Here is a 25,216-nt window from a genome sequence, read left to right as displayed (position 1 = left end):
AGTCTTCTGGAGCCACCACAATGGTATAACATGAACAATCAGTAGAATCCACTTGTGCTCAATATTTCAAGCAAGTTTCCCTTTAAACCTTATTGGTCAAAGTCTGTGTCAATCAACACTCCTTTGCATAAAGCCAACAAATAGCCAAGAAAGGAGGATTATACTAAATGATCAAAAAGTACAAAAGAGCCTAGAATGCAGCCTGTACGTGGTCTGTCTGGAGGTGAACTGAAAGTCTCAAGAGTCGGCTTACCTGCAGTATAAGTTTCGTGTCCTGGGGAACAACTGTAACGATCCGTGAACCCCTTTCCACTTTCCGCAGAATTTCTCCACTGACCTGCTGATTGCCACTCAGACTTGCCTGTAGCACTAAAAATATCAGTGGCTAAGACTGGAGAATGACCACAAGAAACCATGCTCCATTAACTGCTGCTGAAGCTGCCCAGTATCTGAAACTCAGTTAATGTAAAGTTCCTTTGCTTTCCTACTCAGCCTCAAGATCCCTGGCTTTTCCTGTAATCTCAGTCCTGGAAAGGAGCCTCTCTTTACATAGCACTCACACACATTCACACACACAGCTTCTTAAGCAACTGGGGAATACAGGGATTGGAGAACCTTTTCTTTTTTTTTTTCTTTTCTTTTTTTAAAGATTTATTTATTTATTTCATGTATGTGAGTACATCGTCACTGTCTTCAGACACACCAGAAGAGGGTATCAGATGTCCATTACAAATGGTTGTGAGCCACCGTGTGGTTGCTGAGAATTGACCTCAGGACCTCTGGAAGAGCAGTCCGTGCTCTTAACGGCTGAGCCATCTCTCCAGCCCTGGAGAACCTTTTCTATTTCTTAGCATTACTTCACATCATGGTCATACTAATGGCAGAAAGAGTTCCTGTTTCCAAGTCAGCAGCAAAGAAAATAAACTGGCCTTTTAGAATAAAGTTTATGGGGGGTGGATGGTGGATGAGAGGGGTAATATAAAGAAAAATCAGTGCTAATATACTACAAGCACAAGATGGTACACATACACAATGGCAGTTGAGCAATGAGAAAAATCATTTCAAAGAAGTTAGAGCACAGGAGCTGCATAATAAAATTCCATGACGAATGTTTTACAGCGTGCTACTTATGCTGGAATTTCCTGTGTGGAGTGTCTGGGAACTAAGACAGAATGATTTAGAAAACATTCTGTATTGGGGGAGCTAAAGAGGTGCTGACTCCAGGGTTAACAGTGTGTTAATGGGTCCTTCCAGAGGACCCAAGTTCAGCTCCTAATACCCACACTGGGCAACTCTCAACTGCCTGCAATCCCAGCTTCCAAGGATACCCGCACCCTCACGCACATACCCACCAACAGTGCAGGTACACCTGTGCACATACACTCTACAGAAATATAAATCTTAAAATACACTGTATCAAAGAAGGATGCTAATGAGCTAGGACTCTGTGGTAAACAGCCAGAGTAGGTGAGTAATTTAAAAATCATTAAGATTTCAAGACACTGGAGAAGGAGATACCTCCATTTGTAAAGGAAAGCTTACTTTTAAGTGAAGCACCACTTAGGGAGAAACCCTGGCAGGTGTGGGAATGGGTTGTCACCAGTAGAAAGTCATCACACACTGCAAATGACGTGATATTTGATGCGACCTGCAACAGGCAAGAGGTCCACAGGAAGTTAGCTATCATACTCGGAAGCATTACTGTGAGAAAGATAAACCCAAACCAAGCCTACATACCTCAGTGTCATTGATGAAAAAGCGGCACCTGTCAGTCAGACCAAGGACACATTCCTGCAAAGAAATGAACCTGAAATTATGAGCAACTCAATTCACAAGGTCTTAGACCTATGGTCTTTACTGTACAGTTGTAGTGCTGATTCCCTAAGCCTCTGTGATAAGCCTGGATGCAGTCAGCTAAGACAAGGCTGGTGCCTCACACAGTGAATACACCACCATTCAAGCAAGCAAGCCACTCTATCTTATCTTGTCTATTTCATTCCCTCCTCTGACTTTACCCTCAAAGTCTATTGATCTTCCATCCTATGCCCATTCAGCTCTGACCTACTCCTCTGGATAGCAAGAATCACATATTAAACATCATAAACAAATGTCTCTGGTGATTAAAAACCATCAATAGATTTATCTGTTTTGGGAGGAGATTAAAAAGAAAAAACATGTTTGAGGGTTTTTTTGTTTTTGTTTGTTTGTTTGTTTGTTTTGCTCTACTTTATTGGGTTCTATTTATCTACCACTGTTCCAACCCTTATTCCACCCCCAACACGAGATTAGAAGAGAAAGAAGATTAGAGGGGAAATGGGTAGAGACCTGCTGATTAGTGCACTGGGTGCCTAGGGCAAGTCCAATCTTCATTGTCAGAATATCCAGCAACCCAGCAATAACGACCCAGCAAATGCACAGCAGCAACAACAGAGAGAACAACACCCACAGTCCCTCTGGGGCCGCTCCCATTTATACCTTCTCCAGAGTTCCCAGAATTAAACAATCTGTAGCTGACAAAAAACACACTCCCACCCAGAGCACGAGACAATCATAGTTGGCTGCTGGGGACAAACTGAAGCAGCCCCATATCCCACACCTGGGATTAAATCAAAATCAGACTCACATGATGTAACTGGGTTTTTAAAGAAACCAAAACTCTCACTACAAAGCAGTGCAAATTTCTTGTCATACCCAACATTTATGTTCACCTACACAAAGAGAAGAGTTTTGCTACACAGTATAAATATACTCCTGGTCAGGACAAAGTCAGCCCTCTGCTCTGTGCCACCTCAAGTGGGAAGGACAGCAGAGACCACAGCTCAAGACAGAGAACCTGAGCCAGAACGTACCACAGAAGGCTATGGCCTGCAGCATCTTCTGTGTGCTGCCCCAAGCCTACTCTGCCCATCTTTCTAAACTCAGGGTATATCTAGTACCTTCTCCCAGGGCCACTCTTCCTTTCTAGGAACAGCTTTCCTCTCCATGTCTCAGCACACATACCACTGCCTCAGAGAAGTGTTCTGGAACAATCGCTATCATAACTATCATCCTCTAGTTATCCCAACACTGCACTTTTTGCTACCATCATATATTGCTCCTTGCTTTAACTCTTTTCTCAGAAGAAAGGAGTCTATCTGTATTATAGAAGGTGTGGTGGGCTCAATGACAGGGTTCTCAGGTGGTGAAGGATTTGGAGGTACGGCCTTGTTTGACAAGCTGTGTCAGTGGGGGCAGGTTTTGCAGTTTCCAAAGCCCAGGCCATTCCCAGTCAGTGCTCTCTGCCTTTTGGTGGTTGTCTCAGTACGTAAGCTCTTGGCTACTGTCCAGCACCATGCCTGCCAGCCTGCTGCCATACCCCTCCCATCATAGTCATGGACCCTACTAACCTCTGGAATTGTGAGCTTTTGAATTAACTAATTTTTTTTTTTGTAAGTTTCTTTGGTCATGGTGTCTTATCATAGTAACTGAAAAGTAACTAAGACAAAGTTGCTTTGTTTTCTGTCTACTGTATCCTACAACTCGTCTCAAATATAAACTCTAATACTTGTGATGACAACCTGTCAAATACTACTCTTCAGATTGCATGCTTTCATCATGAGGTATTTCTTAAGGTTTTGAATATTCTATAAATGAGAGGTGAAATTTGCCAATTACATGTATTATCTCCCTTAATTCTCTCCTGAACTCTGGAAGACTGATTTTCCCTTTTCTAGATGAAGAAATTGGGGGTCAAGAGAAGACAGTAACTTCCTGTTACTGCCCTGGGATTTAGTGGAGATCCAGGTCCAGTTATTAAGACCCACACTTTTTTACCTAGTGCCCTCAGTCACTAACTGTTCTCCAAGATGTGTTTCCCTGCCCTGTGTTTATTCACCTCTCCACCAATCGTGGCTACTTCCATCTGTGTGCATGGATGAGCAAATCGAACAGGAAATCCTTCAGCGTTCTTCCAGGGTTCCGCAGCCAGAGAAGGTGACTCTGTTGTAAAATTGGCAAATTTAGTTTACAAACAGTTCATAAGCTCTTTCCTGTGAGGCACTGAAAAAAACCAAAATGAACAACATCCCCACCGCACCCACCAAAAGAAAATTCAACACCAGAATGCACCATAACACCTCGAGTGAGTTTGGATTACTCTACACTCATTAGGATGATCCAAACAGGAGTAGACTACATCTGCCCATCTACTCTATGGCATAGCATGCTAGGGTAGTTAGAAGGCTGAGCCATCGGGTTAAGATGTAACTCAGTTATACAGTGCTTGTCCAGTGTGCATGAAGCACTGGGCTGTAACCCTGACATAACAAGCAAGCAAAAACAACTAACAATAAAGTGAAGTAACTCACATTTGTGAAAACAAGCACTGTACATTTCACTTATACACAGTCAATGGACTTCAAAATAATAATAAGAATAAGAATAAGAAGATCAATAATAACTTTTAAAAAGTTGAAAATAAAAATCCCCAATAATTGAGTCATGTTGACAAGATATCCACAAGTACACAGTTTCAAGAATCGTAAGTCTCCTTCCCTAAAATTCTGATACTCACCCCAAAGGTACTTGAGCACTTGGCCATCAGCCAGCTGTACTGCTGATGACTTGGTCTTAGAACAGCAACATAAACCAATGACGACTCCATCCACTGTCACAGATGAACTAAAGCAAACAACAAAATAAAATAGCAGGGGAGGTAAGTATAAGAGATAGCCTTTCGGCCTAGAGAGATGGTTCAGCGATTAAGAGCACTGACTGCCCTTCCAGTGGTCATGAGTTCAACTCCCAGCAACCACATGGTGGCTCACAACCAACTGTAATGGAATCCGACACCCTCTTCTGGTAAGTCTGAAGAAAGTGACAGTGCACTGAGTACTCACATACATGCAATAAATAAATAAATCTTATAAAAAAAGAGAGAGATAATTTTTCTTTAAAATTGGAGGAAATTCTCTGCTTTTGCTATAGAAAGCTAACACTCTCCTTTGGAGACACACCGTCTATGTCAATATACACTTTGCACACACAGTGAAGAATCACAGATAGCAACAGAGATGAAGGTTACCTGTTACTAACATAATCTTCCAGAACCAGTAAGCTAGCCTAGCTCTGAGAACAGCACTCCTACATGGAGGCTCCTCATTATAATGTACTACAGTTTACTGTTTACCCTTATGTATTCTTCACATATAAACTGCATCAGCTATTCCTAGTGGGCCTATAATTGCTCAGCCACTTAGCTGAGGCAAGAGGATTTTAAGTTCCAGAGGAGCCTGGGCTACAAAGTGGGTTAAATGCCAGCCTGGGCTAGTTGGTGAAACCTTATCTCAAAGTTAAATAATTAATCAGACTGAGGGGTGCAGGAGACATGATGGCAGTGGTTTAGAGCACTGGCTGGTATTCCAGAGGACCTAGGTTTGGTTCCCCGCACTGACATAGTTGATCAAAAACCATCTCTAACTCCAGTTCCAGGAACTTTAAAGTCCTCTTCTGTCCTTTCATGAGCACCACATGTACCTCATGTACACACACACTACACAGCCATAAACAAACATAAACATTACACATGAATGTGAACGTTAACATAAGCATAAGACTAAGCAGTCAGGGTTCCACTAGAAGCTTGTCAGAAACTTTCACTACTGCACCTCGGGGCTTGCATGATAGAGAAGACTCTTTAGTAGTCTGACACTGTTATGTGACCTAGATAAAGTCATGATTCAAACCAGCTCAGGCCCAAGGAATGGGGAAGCAGAAAAGAAAGAGGCTTTCTAGTGGCAAATGAAGCCACACACAGAAACATACTTAAAAATAAATGTACTGGAGTGTGTTTGAGCCGTTGACTTAGGCCGTTCTCTCGGCCCAGAGTCCCCGCAGCAATGGCGAGTCAGTCGCAGGGTATCCAGCAGCCACTGCAGGCCTAGAAGTGGGGAGCCAAGAAGGTGTCCAAGGCCCACAAGCAAAAGAACAGGAGGCTGAAGCAGACCAAAGAAGCAGCCCAGGCTGAAATTGAACAGTACCACCTGCAGAGGGAGGAGTTCAAGGCCAAGGCAACTGGGGTCCCATGGCAGTGGTAGCAGTGAAGTGGAGAAGGAGACCCTCCAGAACTACTTCAAGCGGAACAGGGATGAAGTTCTGGATAACCTCTTGGCCTTTGTGTGTAACACCCAGCTAGAAATCTATGAAAACTACCGCAAAAACAGATAGGAGGCAGAAGTGCCTGTCTGTGGGTTGGCATGAGATCTGCCCCCAATAGAACAGGAAACCTCCACAGAGCTCGAGTTTTGTTGAGGAAGGCATTAAATTATTTCTCTATGCTGTTGTAGGACCCTTCACTTTTTGAGAGTATCAAATCTAGCCTTTTGTACAGACTTACTGCATACCTGAAGCTTCATCTTCTTACCTTGTGTGTCTTTAAGGAGTACGTCTCACCTGTTTTTCTGTGTGTTTGTGCAAGTAATGGGTATCAGTATTGACTTTTATTAGTCTAGTAGAAAAAAAATTCTTTGAAGAAAGAAAGGGATTAAATTGTTCCCTTCTACTTTCTTAAAGGTCAGGGGCGTTGTCTATGAAAAAGTAGTAACTAGCTGTTTGTAACTCCTGTGAAGAAGCAGCCAGCCTTAGAGCACTCTACCCTGGATGATTTAGGACAGTGAGTATGCTTGTTGAGGCTGCTGTTAGTGTTTCCTAACCCAAATCACTGGATGCTAGGACTCAACTGGTTACATGTTATTTGGTGTGCTTGTAATCATTTAAAAGTAAAACTCTGTCTTGCCTTTCGAAAAAAAAATGTACTATGTAGATGAACTTTCTTTAATACATTGGCCATGAGACTTGACCCCTGTGATTACCTATTAAATCAATTATAATACTTATCACAGCTTACACTGTTTTGCTTACCTGACAGTATCTGCACTCCTTTTCACTACTTGTGGAACACAGTTTGATGTATCATTTAAACATGACTCAAAACTACATCTAGGCCTCTTCCTGTGTCTAATGAGGAAGTCGCTCTTCCTCCCTATCCTGCCCTGTGTTCACACACACAATGTGTAACCGCATTTCCAATTTAACATACTGAATACATGGATGAAGCATGATACCTGACATCCAGCTGTCCTTGCTCCTCATCCACCTCAGAACGGGCCGCAGTCAAATGGTGAAGGGTGGACTGCGGGCCGGTGTGACTGTGGCTTACAGCCAGGAAAGCGTCATCTTCAATCCAGGTGAGAAAGCTCAACTGCAGTGCATTTACTTCTTCATTTTCTTCCTTGTTCCCAAACTGAATCCTGTTTCAAATATTAAAGAGCATCTAAGCAGAGAATCAAGCTTTAAATTGTGAAACTTTTAAGACCTTTCCTTACACAGGAAGATATAGACAAGTCTTTATTATTTGCAGAAACCAAACCTGAGCTTCAGCCCTGAACATCTATATCACCTACCACCCATAATTCCCTAATATTTAAGGACAGTGGACAAGGAGACAGAAAGAATGGAGCTGGTGGGCAGGAAGAGTGCTGTAGAATGCTGTCCTCTGGACGAGACATGGCTGACACAATCTAAGTTAGCAGCAGCAGCAGCAGGATCTGTATAGACATCTATACCCTAGTCTTACTGCAGAGCCACTGGCAGTTGATAGTGGCTGCAGCAGGGAGGTACTCTCTTTTGAGGATGTACCAATAGGAAGGAATCCCACATTCCAGTAAATGGTTCCATTTGCTGCAAATGTGGACTCAGTATGGTATTTACAAAAAGAGAGATAGGAGGATTAAGTTTGGGGAGGGAAAGGCAAGGCAGGAGTTGGAGGACGAAAATGGGGGACAGATATGATTATATGTCATGCATGATTGGATACATGCATGAAAGTCTTAAGAATAAAGAAAAAAAAACATGCTAATACCAAATACCAGAATGTTTGTCTGACTGAAGAACAACAGATTATTTTAAATCAACCTTCTCATACCCTAAGATCTTTAGATTTGAAGAGCATCTTTCTGAAAATAACTATGTAAGAAAACTCCCCATTATTGTCCGTAAGATAATGAACCACAGAGCCATCCCAAGACACCAACAACCAACACTCAAATGAAATGCAGCAGAGGTCAGTCTCAAGAGATGGGGCACCTCTCATAGAAACAACTAATAAGGTGGGGACAGGCTCCTTGCTTACAACACTTGCCTGATCTAGGCATCGTTTTGTCACCTAATGAAGCAAAATCCTATCTTCGGGGTCCAGTGGCAAATCAGCAGTAGCCACTTAAGAAACTGGTCCAGAGCATGATCTACCTGCTCAGCCAGCTCTCCCTCAACTGTCTCCACTGCATACAGCTTGGCCAGAGTCCTCACCACACTGGCATCCTGGGGTTCTTAACAGTTTTCTCTAAATATTTTCCCAATCCCAATCCATTCTTTCCTAAGGATCAAAATGAAGGCTTGTGTACTTAGGATATCTTCTGTGAATGAGTGGGATTTTTCTACTCTTGATTTTTTAAAATATACTCTAACCCATAACTGTGTAAATTGTGGGTTAGGATCACATGGGGGTCACGTTACTGTATGTGAGAACTACAAAATGAATGAAGGAAGGAAGAAAGGAAGGAAGGAGTGGTAAGATAGAAAAAAAGAAAGGAAAGAAGAAAGAAGTGGTAAGATTCTATGTATACCAAGGAACTGGGGATGCTATTTTTATGTGTCTATCTGTCCCGTGTGTTCACATTCAAACTAGGGGACAACTTCGGTGTCATCCTCAACAATCTCATTCATGTCCTTTGAGTCAGGGTCTCTCCCTAGCGTCAAGCCCACCAATCAGAATATGCCCTCTTGCCTCCCCACCCCCACAGCACTAGGAGTAAGTGCATTTGCCCCAAGCCTGGCACTTTTTATGTCGTTCCTGGGAACCAAACTCAGGTCTGCATGCCTGCGAGCCAATACTTTGCTATCTAAGCTATCTCACCAATCCCAAGAAATCATTTTAAAATAAGTTTATAATTATCAGTTAATCTTTGATTTGTACACTATTCTATCTATATACCCACAGTTACATAAAACCTACTCAGTAGAAAAGAAGGCGTCCTGTTTCTAAACTGCCTCACTCTTAATCTGAATTGTATCTCTGTGTAGTGGTTTCAAACTGGTAAATTTGGATCTGAAGTACTCCTCCCAAGGCCCACAGGTCAGAGCTTCATCTCTAACCTCCGTACTACTGTAACGAGTGGGGCGATAAGGAAGTGGAGGTTTAGATCACTAGAATAACCTCACTTCACAGAGAAGAGGAACCTAGTTAGTTCTTTACCCACAGTGAGCATGTGGCTGCTGGAACTCTCTATCATGCGATACAATCCTAACGCCCTGTGCCAAAGCAATGGGGCCAACAGGTTATTAAGACCTCAAAAACTGGAGACAAAATAGACTTTTCCTTCTTAAGTTCATAGATCTCAGGAAGTTATTACAGTAATTTGAAAACTGCCTAATGTGGCATAAAAATGAAGGGATACAAACACTTTGCTTTTAATCCTAGCACTCGGGAGGCAGAGGCAAGCCGATTTCTCTGTTTGAGGCCAGCTTGGTCTACAAAGTGAGTACCAGGACAACCAGAGGAGAAACCCTGTCTTGAAAAACCAAAAACAAACCAACAAACAACCTTAATTAGCATTCTATATGCAGGCACCAAGGCATATACCTGTTTGAAAAGTATGTATTTATTAGATATATGACACATACCTCAGAAACCATTTTTACATTCTATTACTCATACTTAGTTCTATTAATTTTGTAACAGGTGTCCCTAATAACTAAGAACAGGAACACACCAAATTCAATAGAATCAAACTCTGGGTTCAGCAGTCAGCAGGTCCAGGCACCTGGACAAGCCAATTCTCTAATTCTGCTCTTATTTGCTGGTGTTCTGAAGCTAATACTTATGATTTAGCATCCATGTCCCTTTGCAAACACCTCCAATGGCATTAATTACACCCAGCCATTTGCACTGCTGTTTCCAAGACAGAGTACACTCTGACTTCAACCCTGAGTCTAAAATTACAACACTCAGGAATTCTGTAATCTAGAATGAGGCCAAGATAAAACTGACTTGGAGTCGTCCAAATACTATCAACATGGATATATCCCATGTATGTAAAGGAATGTCCTGTGCCTACTGTCTTTATATCCATCTTCCCATGGGAGTCTCCCCAGATAACAAGGCTGCTGTGGGAATAAGAGTCTGGGAGGAGACATGACCCTATCTTCCTTGCTACTGGAATATATGGTACACAGTAAACAAAGCCTGCTTGTCCAGGCTCAGCTGGTGTACCTATTTCACATTTCCCAGAATAAAGGCTGGATGAATCCAGGACAAAATGATACCTGGTTCCATTCCCAGAAACTCAAAATATTTAGGAACCTACGAGTATCTCTTTTCCAGATGAGGTATTGTAAGAGGAACTTTAAATCCATTTCCACCTACGGCTCCCAGTTTCACTGTGGAATCCATGTTTGGCTTATCACCTAGAAAACAAAAAATGCAAATATTATCATTGCAAGCTATTTTTCCTAATGCCAATGTAGGGTCTTGCAACAAGTGGATTTTAGAAGATAAATGAAGTAATCTAAGCTATAATGACATTTCAGCCTCATTCCTGAATCTCCACATACCTTTCAGGCTCAATCAAAATCTGTTTCCCATTAATACCATGCCAACCCAATTTTCACTAATGAAAACACCTCTTCAGCAGGGCCAGAGGGAGGGGCTGCCTTCCCCACACTGTGGATACTCTCCAATGTCCCCAGCCGTCTTTCTGCAGCCTCACATCCTCCACAGTTCTTAGTATTCCTAAGGCAGTTCTGCTGGGCAGTGGTGGTACACAACTTTCATACTAGTACTTGATAGGCAGAGGCAGTCAGATCTCTGTGAATTTGAGGCCAGCCTGGTCTACAAAGTGAATTCCAGAACAGCCTAGGCTACATGAGAAACACTGTCTTGGGGGGTGGGGGAGGGACCACTCTTTTGAATTGTGAATCTAGTTCCATTACATAGCAGGTAATATAATCCTCTAAAGTAGCCACAACACTAAACCCTGTTCCAACTCTTTAATGACAATTATTTCAGTTAGAGTAAGGGCCTTCAAGGCCCTGAGCTATTCTCTATGTTCCCACCCACGTCTCTCCCCTCATTTGTCTTCCTATAGTCATTGAGAGACATCACTATAGCTGCTTTTGACTGCTTGGAATGCTCTCACCCGCATGTGCTGTCTGCCTCTGGGATTCTCAGCAGGACTGTGCGCACACACAGAGAAGCCTTCCTTGTGACACCTTGCCCAACAGTCTACTATTCCATCCACAGTCTTCCTCCCTGATTCTACACCAACCTTGCTGCACAGCACCTGCCAGATGACATACCATGTGGCTCAACAATACCTTGCGAGCATTTCTGATTTGAAAGCTGGTTTTACACACTGAGAAGGACTACAACAGCACTTGTGGAACTGAAATCAGAGGAGCTGGTGATCTGTCCAGAGAATTCCCATGAAAAGCAGGCTGCTTGCTTAAGAAGGGCTCATGTGAAAGTATGAACTCTACTGTGAATTAATTAGCTCTGTTACTCTCTTAGCAGCTATAGAGGCTTGTCTTCACTGAAATGCCAACAGGTATTTAAAACAAAGTTACAACTGTCAGGATACAACCAGAGTCTCACAAATAACACTAAATGTATTTTCCAGGACACAGGAATAAAGACAGTTCTCATTTGTGGCCACACGTACACACCACTATACAGCAGGAAAAAGCTCAGAACACTCCTAGGTGAGTCCTAAGATTGTGTGCAATTTGTGCAAAGTAAGGAGAAAGCAGGGAAGTCTGACAAACAGGAGGATGCTGTGCTACCTCAAGAGCTGAATGTCATTCTTAAGTAACAGACTCTGCAGGATCATCAAGGCATGGGGAAATGTATGAATGAACCAAACAGGATTTGAAAGAGAAGAAAATGCAGGCCAATCAAATATTATGACAATGAACTCAAATTAGACTTTTAAATTTGAGATACACTAGCTCTGAGATGACACCACATTGTGATTTATTTCTGTTCGGGAACAGCTCCTGGATCACCATGCTTCCACTTACCACACTTGTAGACAGAAATCTGGTTACTGGAATCAAGGACGGCAAGGTCATTTCCAAGGTGAGCAGAGAACATGACCTGATTCACCGGATGTGGGATCAGCAGCCGGTAGGTGTACATAGGAGGTGGGATCACGGTCTGCCGGAAGACTGTTACCAACACCCTGTCTGTACAATGAAAAGGAGGATTAGCCAGTGCAAGTGTTGAGAGTGTAAGGCAGGCAGCAAGCATCCCTAAGCACCTAAATGACTGTGTTAGCCTGCAGTACCTCTTCACAATAACTCCTTGTATTTCCCCGTTAGTAAACTTAAAAACAGTGCAGACATGAGGAGTTCCGTGTGCACATGGCTTCACTGTTCCAGTAAACCAGCCTATGTGCAGTCACTAGGTCAAGCGCTGCACATTCATGGACACACTTCAGAGCAACTTACTTCCATCAATAACAGCCACATTTGCCAAGTCATTGGCACTACTTCCAGAGCTCCGATCAGTGGTCCAGTGCCACTCATAGCATAGATACCGCCAACCCTGACAGAGAACATGCAGTCGGCACGGCGTCACTGGGTCCCACAGCAGAGACACTATCTGGTTCTTCCCTGTGGTGCTGAAGGGCAGGCTTTGCTTGAGGTACCAGTGATAGTTCCCCACGGTCCAGAGCTGGACTGTGTGGGAGGAAGAGAAGCCCATTAGAGTCGGGAAACCAAACTGCAGACCATTTGCAAAAAGGGACAGGGGTCATTTTATATTTTTCCAAGAATTTTTCTTCTTTTTTAGTCTCTCTAAAATAATAATTGTATAATAATCAATGTCAAAAGCCATAAATTTTCTATGAAGACAAAATGTCACACATCAATATAACAGAAGCACATTTATTTTCACCTCTACCTTCAATTCTGTGCTTATGAAAGCTAACACAGTATTTCAGCATGTTTCTTCCATGCAGAGTTGAGCAGAAGATAACCAGACAAAATGCACAGGTAAATGTGACATCCACAGGCATCATCTAGTGGGAGCATTACAAAAGATCCTCACAGACTAAACCAGCTACAATGCTCCTGGGGATACAGTCCATTGAGACCAGGGCCTAACCCGTGATTTGCTGTGGGCAACGTCCTTCTGTGCACATGACTGCACCAAGGACTCTCTGGTAAGCTGTGGGTAAGATACCTGCTTTATTGTGGGAGCTTTGCATGCATTTTTGTTCCAGGCTATCCAGTATTAACCAACATTCAGCTGCCTTAAGATTAATACACACACCCTCAATCATCCCAATATGTATTACAATGACCAACTATGCCCAAACTAGTCTTTAGCAATAAAAAACACATATTACTTAGGATTTTAACTCCATGAAAGAATTTAACTTCCCCACTAATGCTTAAGTTATTATGATCACAGGAAATAACACCTGGCCCTCTAATCACACCATCACATTATGTCTGTGTGACCAAGGGCTAGCAGGTTGGACTGTGGGTTCACACATAGGAAGGCAGATACTGTGAAGACTCATATATATTCTTGTTACCCTGTGTCTGTCAGAGTCAACTCTTTCTTTGAGTGGCTGCATATTAAAGCCACTGGGAAGTTTGGGTCTGTTTGGTTCAGTGATTTTTATAAGGCCCAAATTAAATCCTGAACACAACCAAAAATAAATAGGTAATATTAATATATATTCTCTCTATCCCAAAACAGTGAATCCAATTCTGAGATGAAGCTTGTGTTTCATTAGTTTTATTAAAGGTTTAGCCAGGGTTAAGAACTATTAAAAAGAATGAATGAATAAACTACTTAATTATATTTCAGATTTAAAAATTTTACTGATTAATGAATTTGAAAGACACTTAGAAAATAGGCAAGCATAAAGATTCATGAAGAAACACATTCACTTTACTGCTGCTGACCCTGAGAAATAAATATCTAACAGAAAAAGAGTTAATTAACCTGCACATAAGAAAATTATACAGCGACCCAGGAAGTCACTCCCGGCCCAGAACACTGGTTCCTTCAGGTCTGGGCCAGAACACTGAGCAGATCTTGGGTGGCAGCTCTGCCCCCAACATCCAAGAACCCAGAGGAAGCAGGGATCCCAGGCACTCGAACTCAGGCAGTATCCTAGGTAAGCAGACAGCAGGGCCCGCCCTAAACAGGGAGTAACTGGGAACCAAAAGGACCCAGGAAGTCACTCCAGGCCTGGAACACTGGTTCCTTCCTGTCTGGGCCAGAGCACTGAGCAGATCTTGGGTGGCAGCTATGCCCCCAACATCCAAGAACCCAGAGGAAGCAGGGATCCCAGGCACTCGAACTCAGGCAGTATCCTAGGTAAGCAGACAGCAGGGCCCGCCCTAAACAGGGAGTAACTGGGAACCAAAAGGACCCAGGAAGTTACTCCTGGCCCGGAACACTGGTTCCTTCCGGTCTGGGCCGGAGCACTGAGCAGATCTTGGGTGGCAGCTCTGTCCCCAACCTCCAAGAACCCAGAGGAAGCAGGGATCCCAGGCGCTCTAACTTGGACAGTGTCTTAGAAACTAGTTCTCAGATCTGAGGCCTAGATCAGACTTCTGCCAGGTCTGCTGTTGTGTGGACCCCGGATTCCACCTGAGACATACTGGAAGGTCCACTCAATCCAGATCCACAGAGGAACAAATGAACTCAGAGCTTCAGACAACATATCCTGAGATATTCTAGAGGAGACACTGCACCCAGAACAGCAGACACCTAGCTGGACTACTACCTTGGAGGCACCATATCCTGAGGCATCCTAGAGGTACCACTGTAATCAGTGCAGCTGGAAAAGATCACAGAGACATCTGGACCCCTAGGAGATCAGACACAAGCTAGATAACTAGAAAGACAGGCTTCAGTCAGAGACAGCAAGTACAGGCAGCACTAGAGTTAACCAGATGGCAAAAGGCAAGAGCAAGAACTTGAGCAACAGAAACCAAAGTTACATGGCATCATCAGAACCCAGCTCCCCCATCAGAGCAAGCCCTGAACACCCCATCACACCAGAAAAGCAGGAATCAGAATTAAAATCACTTCTCATGATGATAATAGAGGGCTTTAAGAAAGACATAAATAACACTCTCAAAGAACTTAAGGAGAGCACTGGTAGACAGATAGAAACCCTTAAAGAGGAAACACAAAAATCCCTTAAGGAATTTCAAGAAAATGCAACCAAACGGGAAAAGGAATTAAACAGAACCATGCAGGATCTAAAAATGGAAGTAGAAACAATAAAGAAATCACATAGGGACAATACCCTGGAGATAGAAAACCTAAAAAGAAGATCAGGAGTCATAGACACAAGTATCACCAACAGAATACAAGAGATGGAAGAGAGAATCTCATGTGCAGAAGATACCATGGAAAACATTGACACAACTGTCAAAGAAAATTCAAAATACAAAAAGCTACTAACCCAAAAATATACAAGAAATCCAAGACACAATGAGAAGGCCAAACCTAAGGATAATAGGTATAGATGAGGGGGAAGACTCCCAACTAAAAGGACCAGTAAATATCCTCAACAAAATTATAGAGGAAAACTTCCCTAACCTAAAGAAAGAGATGTCCATAAATATACAAGAAGCTTACAGAACTCCAAATAGTTTAGACCAGAAAAGAAATACTTCCCACCATATAATAGTCAAAACATCAAATGTACAAAACAAAGAAAAAATACTAGAAGCAGTAAGGGAAAAAGGCAAAGTAACATATAAAGGCAGACCTATAAGAATTACACCAGACTTCTCACCAGAAACCATAAAAGCCAGAAGATCCTGGACCGATATCATACAGACCCTAAGAGAACACAAATGCCAGCCCAGACTACTATACCCAGCAAAACTGTCAATCATTATTGATGGAGAAACTAAAATATTCCATGACAAATCCAAATTTACACAGTATCTCAACACAAATCCAGCACTTCAAAGAATAATTGGTGGAAAACTCCAACACAAGGAGGGAAACTACAACCTAGAAAAAGCAAGAAAGTAATCTTCCAAAAACCCCAAAAGAAGATAGTTACACAAACATATCTCCACGGATGTTAGCCCAAAAGCTTGGATTAGCGAAGACTCAACCCACAGACCACATGAAGCTCATGAAGAAGGACGACCAAGAGGGGATGCCTCAGTTCTACTTAGAACGAGAAACAAAAATGCTCAAGGGAGCAAATAGGGAAACAAAACATGGAACAGAAACTGAAGGACGGGCCATCAGGAGACCTTTCCACCTAGGTATTCACCCCATGTACAGCCACCTAATCTAAACACTGTTGTGGATGGCTGGAAGTGCATAATGTGAGGAACATGATATAGCTGTCTCCTTAGAGGTCAGCCAAAGACTAACACACTCAGAGGACAATGTTCACAATTAACCACTGATATGATCAGGGGTTTCCCAATGGAGAACTTAGTGAGAGTACTGAAGGAGCAGAAAGGGTTATTGACCCCAGGTGGAAAGCAACAATACCAAACAACCAGAGCCCCCCAGGGTCTAAACCACCAGCCTGGGAACACATAGGGAGGGACCCAAGACTCCAGAGGTATATGTAGGGGAGGATGGCCCTGTCAGACATAGGTGGGAGAGGAGTTTCTTGGTCCCATTAAAAAAATGAATGAAAAATGAATGAATGAACACACAGTGGGGGGGGGGATGTGAGGGCGGGGAGGGGATAGTGAGGGGGGTAGGTGTGGTCACTGCCTCATAGAAGCATGAGGAGGGGGATGGGATAGGAGGTTTCTGGGTGGTGGGAGGAAGTAGGCTAAGGGGATAAAATCTGAAACGTAAATACTACAACCAATTTTAAGAAGGGGGGGGGGAAGGTCTTCAGAACCAACATCTTTAAAAAAAATGTCAGCCCCCTGGGGGTGGGAATTTTTCTTTTTTTCTTGATACTAAAACTTGTTCTGAGAATTGTATATTGCAGAATACACAGTCTTGGCGTATCTACTCATCAAGCATACTGAGCAGACCTGCCCAAACCTCTGATGTCCTGGAATTCCATCTGGATTCAGTGAAGACACAGCATCAGAGGCTTATCAACTTACTCTCCCCACCACCCCTCTTCTAAAATCTCAACGCCCTTAATCAGCTTGAAGAAGTTAAAGAAGAGTCAGTGCCCCTATTCCCTGAGCTTGGGGACTAATGTGGCTCTGCTAGAGCCTTTAAATAAAATGATTACCCATGATGCATGAAAACCTTAAATGCAAAGCCAGGGTTCCCAGGAAAGAAAGAATTGTCTCAATTACACAACATAAAAATCCCACCTGAACTTACAGCCAGCCATAGAAATTTCAAATGTGCTACCCTGACATGCTCATGGGCCAATTCCTTAAACACAGAGCCAGCCACAATTTCTTCTCCCCGTCCTGCATCTATATCCTCCTACTGGTTCTGCTTCTCTAGAGAACTCTGAATAATTCATGACTGGAACCTCACAGATGCAAACCTACCCCCTCCCCATCAGCATCCACCTACTTCAGTGACAGTGATTTCAACGAAGGCCTGAGGATGAAGGAGAAGCCCCACAAGCTTCTACTTGCATACAATACATGGAGCATGAGCAAGAGTTCAACAACTGTCATACCATAGCTTTTCAGAGTGGAACTGTCTTCCTTTGGGAGGTCTTCTAGCCACACAGCAAGCACAGAGGAGTCTGCATTCCACAGCAAGTCGTTTACCTGGTAAGAACAAAAGTCACTCTGACCTTCAGTTGTTTGTCTACTTCAGATTCTTAAGGATAGCTGAATTCCCTGTACACACAATGAAATAACCTTAGGACACTGGAGCTGATCTCATCAGCATAAGTCACTAATCTCTAAATGTTAAACAAATCTGCAAAATTGGTACTTTAAAAAGGACTTAAAATATGCATTGTGCTTAAAGATTTATAGACAAATGTAACACAAAATAACATTTTTAGAAAAATCAAGAAATTTGACTATTAGATATAGTAATATATTATTATATAAAATATATTATCTTAATTTTACATATTATATTAATACTTAATATTAACTAGGGTACAATATAAATAAGAACATGGTTCCATGAAGAAAATCTCTTAAAATTTTACACAAGAAACAGTATCCTAAATGATTTTATAAAATTTTACACAAAGATTTCTTGTGTCTCCCGCCCAGAATTTCAATGGTACATAAGCAGCTTGTTGTTTCAATGTTGAACACCAGGAAAGGTGGTCATCCAAGCAAACAGCAAGGACAGCATTTCTAGTTCATCACTTTTCTTAGCAAGACTCAGAAGTCATTCTTTCCACAGAGCTTCTGATGTTAACCTCTGTCAGATACAAACCTCTGCAACTAAGGAGAGCGCTCTAATTGGATGACAAAGAATTCCAACACCTACCTTAACTTCATCTTTTAAGAAAGGAAGTGTAAAATTTCCATGGAGAAGTCCATTTTTCTCAAAAAACACAACATCTTGCTGGTTAGGTTTATCTTGAGTAGATGCAATCAGACTGCCTGAGGGTCTTAAAGCAAAGCCCGAGTTAAAATAGTCAAAAACCTTCATCCTGCAGGCCCAGAGATTTAGACAAGAGATTTTATTTTATTTTTCCCAGAAGAAAAAAAATTAATTGAAATTCTCTTTCCAGTAAGGTGTGTGTGTGTGTGTGTGTGTGTGTGTGTGTGTGTGTGTTGTGCAGTGCTTGTTGTATGCATATATTTGTTTGTGATGTTGGTTCCAAGGAAGTTTTAAGCCCACCATTTGTTTACTAGTCTGGCTAGTTAACTAGCCTTTACTAGTTAAGAGGAAAAGGTGCTCCTTCCTACTAGTCCAAAGGCACTATTTGCACTTTTTCCGATTTCAACTGCAACTGAACTATTAAAAACAAACAAACTACATTTCCCTATGACATTTCAGGCACAATATCCTCAGTCATTCTTTTCTTTTTCAGTTACATAACTTCACAAATGCTCCATGCTTGGGAAGAGATGTAACATTTCCCTCCTGAAATCATCCTTAGTCCACTTGCCTCATTCCTATTTCTCTCCAACCTCTTAATTCAAACACCTAGGTAACACTCAGTTCCACTAATACTGGTGGCAAGCAAGTCTGTAACCCAGAGGCTACTGGCACTGCATATGACAGCTGCTGCTGCAGTAGGTGCAATTTATTCTATCAGTATGTACATGCAGATAAATGACAGAAAGCTGTGTTCTGCACAAAGCAGTGCAACAAGGAAACGAAGAGAAGGCAGATGCAAAATGTAGCCTGAGGGTTTCTTAGCCAGCAGACTACCTGCTGCGTGAATCTGCCCAGAGGAAAGCACCCTGTCTTACAAAAATCCCTTTGTCCCACAGAGTGTCAAACACTAGAACTCCCAACAGACACACTGCTTTCTGTTTCCCACAATAGCCATATAAACAACCATAACCTTTAAAAAATTAGAAATGCAGCCAGTATCAAGTCTTGGAACAAGGGAATCTGTGAAGAATCCAGGATCTAGCTGAATTCAGGAAGAAGGGATGGAAGGGAAAGCAGGAAGAGCCCCAGACTTATATGCCACTTACTTCCAAGCCAGGCAGGGGCCTAGTCCTGGCACAGACTCACTGGTGGACTGCAAGGCAAACTCTCGATTCCATACTCGGATCTTCCGAGCCCCTGCAAAGGAGGTAGAATAAACAGACACAAGCACTTAAAATACTATGGTAATTCTCACATACTACCTTCCAACTGGTCAAATCTGAATTTAGTAGGTGAAGCTTGACCAGACAGCCTCAAAGCATTCTTTTAATTCCTAAGCCATTAATATCTAAAGCAGCATATATTTCCCCACTCCTGATACTGGATGTATCTCTAATTCTTTAAAGGTTATGGTTGTATAATTAATAGTCTACTCAAAGCAAAAGGAAAAAAAAAAACTTCTCTAGATTTTAATTTAGGTAAGTTTTTAAGTGTAATTTATTTCCATACCTGTTTGTGGGCAAACAACACTCACAGCAAAAAACTGCCCATCCCCACGCCAGGTAATTTGTGGTCTGTGGTCATCCCAGGGCAAGGCAGACTCATGCTAAAGAGAGAAACACCAATATTACTGGGGAATCAACGCTCCCAAGTCAAACAAGTCATGGCAAGCAAATACTCATCTTTTATATAATGTTGAAGCTATACAGAAAACCAGCATCAGAGACTCTCCAGGAACCCTTCTAGAAGGGCTCTTAGTCCAAGACATCAAGAATAACTTAAGAATAAAATAAACACAGCCTTCCTTCTTTGCACATTAGAGATGCTACAAGTACATGTATTAAATACAAGAAGCTAAGGAACAGATTAGGAAACTATGGCAAGGAAACAAGTGTCTGTCTAATGTAAACAGTCCTACTGCAGGACAGGACACAGAGTGAAGACACCTGGAGAAAGTAGGCAGAGAAGAGCCAGCAGCAGCAGCTGCAGCTGCACACAGAAAGCACTTCTGCCCTCTGTGGCGCTGGCCAAAGAAGGGTCTCCAGTGGCACCTGCATCTCAATCCAGAGGCAGGAAGCAGCCAAGCCTATGGGTGGGAGAAAGATGAGCACCAGAGCAGCCCTCACATTCCAGTGGTTGCTCCATTTAAAACACTGCTAGTTCTGCTGTACCACAGATTAAGCTGGCTAGACTATATTATATCTTATTAAGATACTGTCCTTTGGTACACAACACATATTTCCTCTAGTGAAAGCTGTTGTGAACTGTTTCCTTCAAGATGAAACATTTCTTACAGGGAAGCTCCTTCAGCAGGAAGGTAAAAACTCAAAAGAGCTTCCGGAAGTCCCTGAAAATCAGATTCACTAGGCCCGCTCCCTGATCAATAAAAGCTGGGGGTCTCTCAAATAAGCCAAGCTACAAAGAAGATTCTGAGACCAGACCAGCTGCCCGGGAAAAGCAGAAACCAGTTGGGCTGCCTGGAAATGGTTTAGCCCAGAGTCACTTGGATTGGACACTCTTCAACCTGCTGAGCTACCTGCAGGCTATCCAGTATGTTCCTGGTTTCCCAGCTTTTGTGAGCTATCATGCATGCAAAGGTGGGCCTTGGTAATGCAGCTGTCTTTGAGTCATTTCTGCTCCTTTAAGTAACCCCTTACTCACAGTCATGTAAGTAACCCAATAAAACTCATTAGTTCACCACATTTGATGGTATCTGTACTTTAGTCTATTGTGAGATTCTCATTTTGCAGACTGTGTCTCACACAGATTTCAGCTTCTGTAAATTCTTAATATGTTTTAATTAGTAAGAGAACTCATCCAACAAAGCAAGAAAATATGAAACAACTTTACTGAGGCCAGCAAGGTGCCAGCAGGGCATCAAAACACCATAGTCTAATATCAGATCATTCCTATGAGTACTGCTTCTGAGTAAGCAATGGGTTTCTACCCATTTCTGAAACCATAAATTTCTAAGTCAAGACCTGGCCTTCAGGAAAAATGAAAGAAATGAGCAAAGTCACTGTACTCTATTGGACAGTAAATGAGACTGGGTGCAGTCTATAAGAAAAAGAAAAGAAAGTTATCTCTCATGGGTGACTCATTTCCTGAGGGCACCTACCAGCTAGCACAATAGACAAAACACACTAAGCAGGCAATGCTCCAGCACATGGCAGAACGGAACACCTATCATCCCATCTTACCAATTGCACTGGAAAGGTTGTTGGCCTGCCTCCTGAGCCGTGGAACTGCGTCTCCTTACTGCCCCATCCAACAGTGACAAACTTGCCTACAGTTTTTCAAGAACAAAAAGACAAGTAATAAGCAGAGGAACTGAAATCAAAGCAGTTTCACTCATTCTTGTTGAAGATAGTCACTGACAACTAAGGAAGCTGAGCATCAGTCATTATGTTACAAACTGAGCTCCAAATGACCTGCAGCAATGACTCCAGGAGGTGGTGAAATGCTCTTACCTTGGAAAGCGTGACCCAAGTCAGAAATCTGACCAAATATGAAGACTTTATAAAATGTGTCCACGAGTCACAAAGCACATAACTTAAGACAATAGCCAGGCATTAAATTCTCATTTTTAGCTTTAAACCAACCAGCTAAACTTTCTGCTGATGGTGAAAGGGGCTTTATTTCATCAAATGTAGTTCCTGGTATAGACTTATCTGAAAGCCCACAGTAACAATGCCCAAAATCAGAACACAGGCTTCCTGCACTCTAGACTGCTTTCCCTAAACTACACTACTTCCCTTATATAAAATACAGTGGCAATGATCCAGAACCAGCACAGACGTTCTACTCCTAGAGGCAGATGTGGCATTCATCCACATGAGGCGACAGGAAGATGGTCCTGACACTATCCAGGATCAAGACTTCCTTCTTCCCACTAATTCTGAAGCAGACTTCATATAAGTCGATAAATCATGGCTCAGTACAGCCATTTCTGGTTTGCTTGCATAAGCATGTCCAAATGCAATAGGCCCTCAAAGGACACTCTGCCACCACACATGAAGAGTGTGACTACTGCTGTGCTCTGCCCTGAGCTTCTCTGACAGGTCCCCAAGAGGTAGAGGACCAGAGTTAAACAGAAAAGTCTCCCAGTGGGATCACAGTGAGCGATGGGCTCACAGCAGGGATCTGCAGATGGCAGCCTATGTCTGCACTCACAAAGAAACGTAAGGCACAAACTCAGACGAGCTTTCCTTTAATTTACTGCAAGGTTTAAAAAAAAGAAAAAAAAAACTCTAGGAAAAAGGCAGGATCAGATCACTTTTCTCACTGAAACACTGTGAGTGACCTTAACAATGACCCCTAGACTCTTGTAGCACTAGCTACATCTGCTCCATGAACAAGGAGTTCGCTTGTTCTCATGATTGGAAAGACTCTCTATACACAATTGACTGCCTATCAGAGCACCATGCCTGCATGTATGTACTCCACATGGCAAACCCTGACAGTCATGAGTCACATCCATGGAAGAACTCACCATCTACAGACCAGCAGGTCCCTATCTTCCCTCTGTTACTGGTACCTTTTCTTTCATCAACTGAACTTCTAGGTGGAGTCACAGTAAACTCTCTTTTTCTTCTATCACATAGCTAAAGCCTGTTTCTATTTCAAATTTTAAGCTGGCATTCCTCATTTTACACATGGATAAAAGGAAAACCACAAATGTAAATTCCAAAAGTTTCTCAGTTAATTGTAAAAAGTGTGTTCAATGCTTACATGAACACCAGACTCTTCCTAAATCTTCTAGGCCCTCTTCTAGGCCCATACTCACCTGCAGGAACCTATAACCCCATCTGTAATCTTTCTACACGCGCGCGCGCGCACACACACACACACACACACACACACACACACACACACACAGAATCACTAAGAGCAGCCATACTAGACACAAACAAACAAAATAACTGCAGCATCTGAACCTCATCAAAACCATTTAATCCTGCACTCTGGTCCTGGCACCTGGCATGCTGCCCTATGCCCAGGTCCCTGAATGAGCCAGGGTGTCTATATGGAACAACTGGCTTGGCCGGAGCCCCCTATTTCCAACCTTGTCTATCAATTATCAAGTTAACCGTGACCCAGCTCAAGTCAGGCTCTAGAAACCTGCAATCTCCAGTGACTCCTGCTGATCTCTTATGGCTGCCCTAATACTTACACATCAAGTCATTACTGAATCTGTGACATGTGCCTTATAGAAAAAGCGAACAACATAATCAATTATGATCCTACCATCCAGAGCACGCCTCAGACTGTTTCCAAAGATTTACTCAGAAGGCAGTTCTAAGATTTTTTTGGTTTGGTTTGGTTTTTGAGACAGGGTCTATGTAACCCTGGCTGTCCTGGAACTCATTATGTAGATCAAGCTGGCCTCAAACTCAATAGACCACCTGCCTCTGCCTCTCAAGTGCTAAAATTAAAGGTGTGGCCACCACACCGGGCTCTGAAGATATTATCTGAAGCATCCAAATGCTGTCCCCGAGTTGGCAAAGTGAAAAGGGATGAAGTTAGACCCTAGCAACAGTTCAGAACCTGTCCCCAACAGTCCCTCTTCAATTGGGTCAGCTGTTCAGAGACTTGGAGTGGACAGAGCTCCTTACAGATCAACAGGCATCTCCATTCTCTTCCCCATCAATACACTCACAGCCTCAATGGTCAAATGATTGTGGCCAGAACTCAGCAAGAGGGCAATCTGATAGCCATAGGAAAAATGAAGATTCTGATCTAGCTGGTAGGAAAAAACACTACCTTCTAGCTGGCCCCACTCCTTTCTTGTGGTCCACTAAACTGTACTACAAACATACTCTCCTTATTCTAGCCTGAGTAATTCTTTTCCTGTAATTCTAGTCTAAATCTTTCCTCAGGTTTAAGTGATATCCAGGAGACCTCACATATAGGTTTCTATTCCCCAGAATACCAAGAAAGCTACCTGTCAGATCTGAAGGGAGATTAGCAATATGCCTGTTATGAACTGGGCCAGACTGAAGTTCTCTGGGATTCAACGAGTGTTATGAGTAAGAAAATGTTATCTAAGGAACTTCAGCTCATAGAATGTTTCAGAGCAATGCTTACCTTCTCCAAAATCATCCTGGTGGATCTGCTCCTCTGTGATTACTTCAAAGTCTTTTGTCATCATAATCAGGGTCTGTTGAGCTTAGGGGAAACAAATGAAAAAAATTTTTTGTTGATGTAACAAATCAGTCATTCCAAGTGTCTTGGGCACCAGAAGCTACTGAGCCAGAACGAGGTGTCCCAGGTAGAACAGGAATATGGATGCATGTACACAAAATGCTCTGAAATACAAGCTCTAAGTAGGCCAGACACCAGATGCATATTCTTAGCTACTGATTGTATAAATTCACAAAAGTCCCCAGAGCCCTCCTCTACTACTTTAAAAATTGCTAGTTTTCTAAGACATTTCTAGAGAAATAAACTGAATTCATCTGGAAAAAAGCATCTCAAGGGAAAAGAAAACCAGGCATACAGAAGAGCTGCAAGGAATGTGTTTACTAGACAGGCAAGACAGCAACTTGTCTCCGAGCCTGACAACTGAGCTTGATCCCTGAAGCTGCACAGTGCACTGACTCCTGCAGGTTGTCCTGTGATATCTCCACATCCACACCCATTGCCTTGGAGTTACTACAGAGGTCCCTAGTTAGT

General features: G+C 42.6%; 1 protein-coding gene and 1 pseudogene across 1 annotated transcript in view; one reads left to right on the top strand and one right to left on the bottom strand.

The window, feature by feature from the left end:
- The window catches only part of Elp1 (elongator acetyltransferase complex subunit 1), a 56,575-nt gene that overhangs the window by 24,234 nt on the left and 7,125 nt on the right, over positions 1–25,216 (bottom strand). The window contains exons 5-19 of the mRNA XM_034502099.2: positions 24,629–24,709; positions 21,742–21,827; positions 20,051–20,147; positions 19,648–19,738; positions 18,482–18,605; positions 17,703–17,796; positions 12,541–12,771; positions 12,112–12,276; positions 10,401–10,500; positions 7,101–7,286; positions 4,553–4,659; positions 3,875–3,978; positions 1,738–1,791; positions 1,543–1,648; positions 254–369 (exon numbers count right to left, since the gene is read on the bottom strand). Coding sequence (XP_034357990.1) covers positions 254–369; positions 1,543–1,648; positions 1,738–1,791; positions 3,875–3,978; positions 4,553–4,659; positions 7,101–7,286; positions 10,401–10,500; positions 12,112–12,276; positions 12,541–12,771; positions 17,703–17,796; positions 18,482–18,605; positions 19,648–19,738; positions 20,051–20,147; positions 21,742–21,827; positions 24,629–24,709 — 1,742 coding nt within the window. The remainder of the gene's footprint in view (positions 1–253; positions 370–1,542; positions 1,649–1,737; positions 1,792–3,874; positions 3,979–4,552; positions 4,660–7,100; positions 7,287–10,400; positions 10,501–12,111; positions 12,277–12,540; positions 12,772–17,702; positions 17,797–18,481; positions 18,606–19,647; positions 19,739–20,050; positions 20,148–21,741; positions 21,828–24,628; positions 24,710–25,216) is intronic.
- On the top strand, positions 5,877–6,204 carry LOC117708357 (V-type proton ATPase subunit G 1 pseudogene; annotated as a pseudogene).

The sequence above is a fragment of the Arvicanthis niloticus genome, chromosome 5, assembly GCF_011762505.2.
Source record: "Arvicanthis niloticus isolate mArvNil1 chromosome 5, mArvNil1.pat.X, whole genome shotgun sequence".
Taxonomy (NCBI): domain Eukaryota; kingdom Metazoa; phylum Chordata; class Mammalia; order Rodentia; family Muridae; genus Arvicanthis; species Arvicanthis niloticus.
The sequence above is the reverse complement of the archived record's forward strand: the minus strand, read 5'-3'. Positions and strand labels throughout refer to the sequence as shown.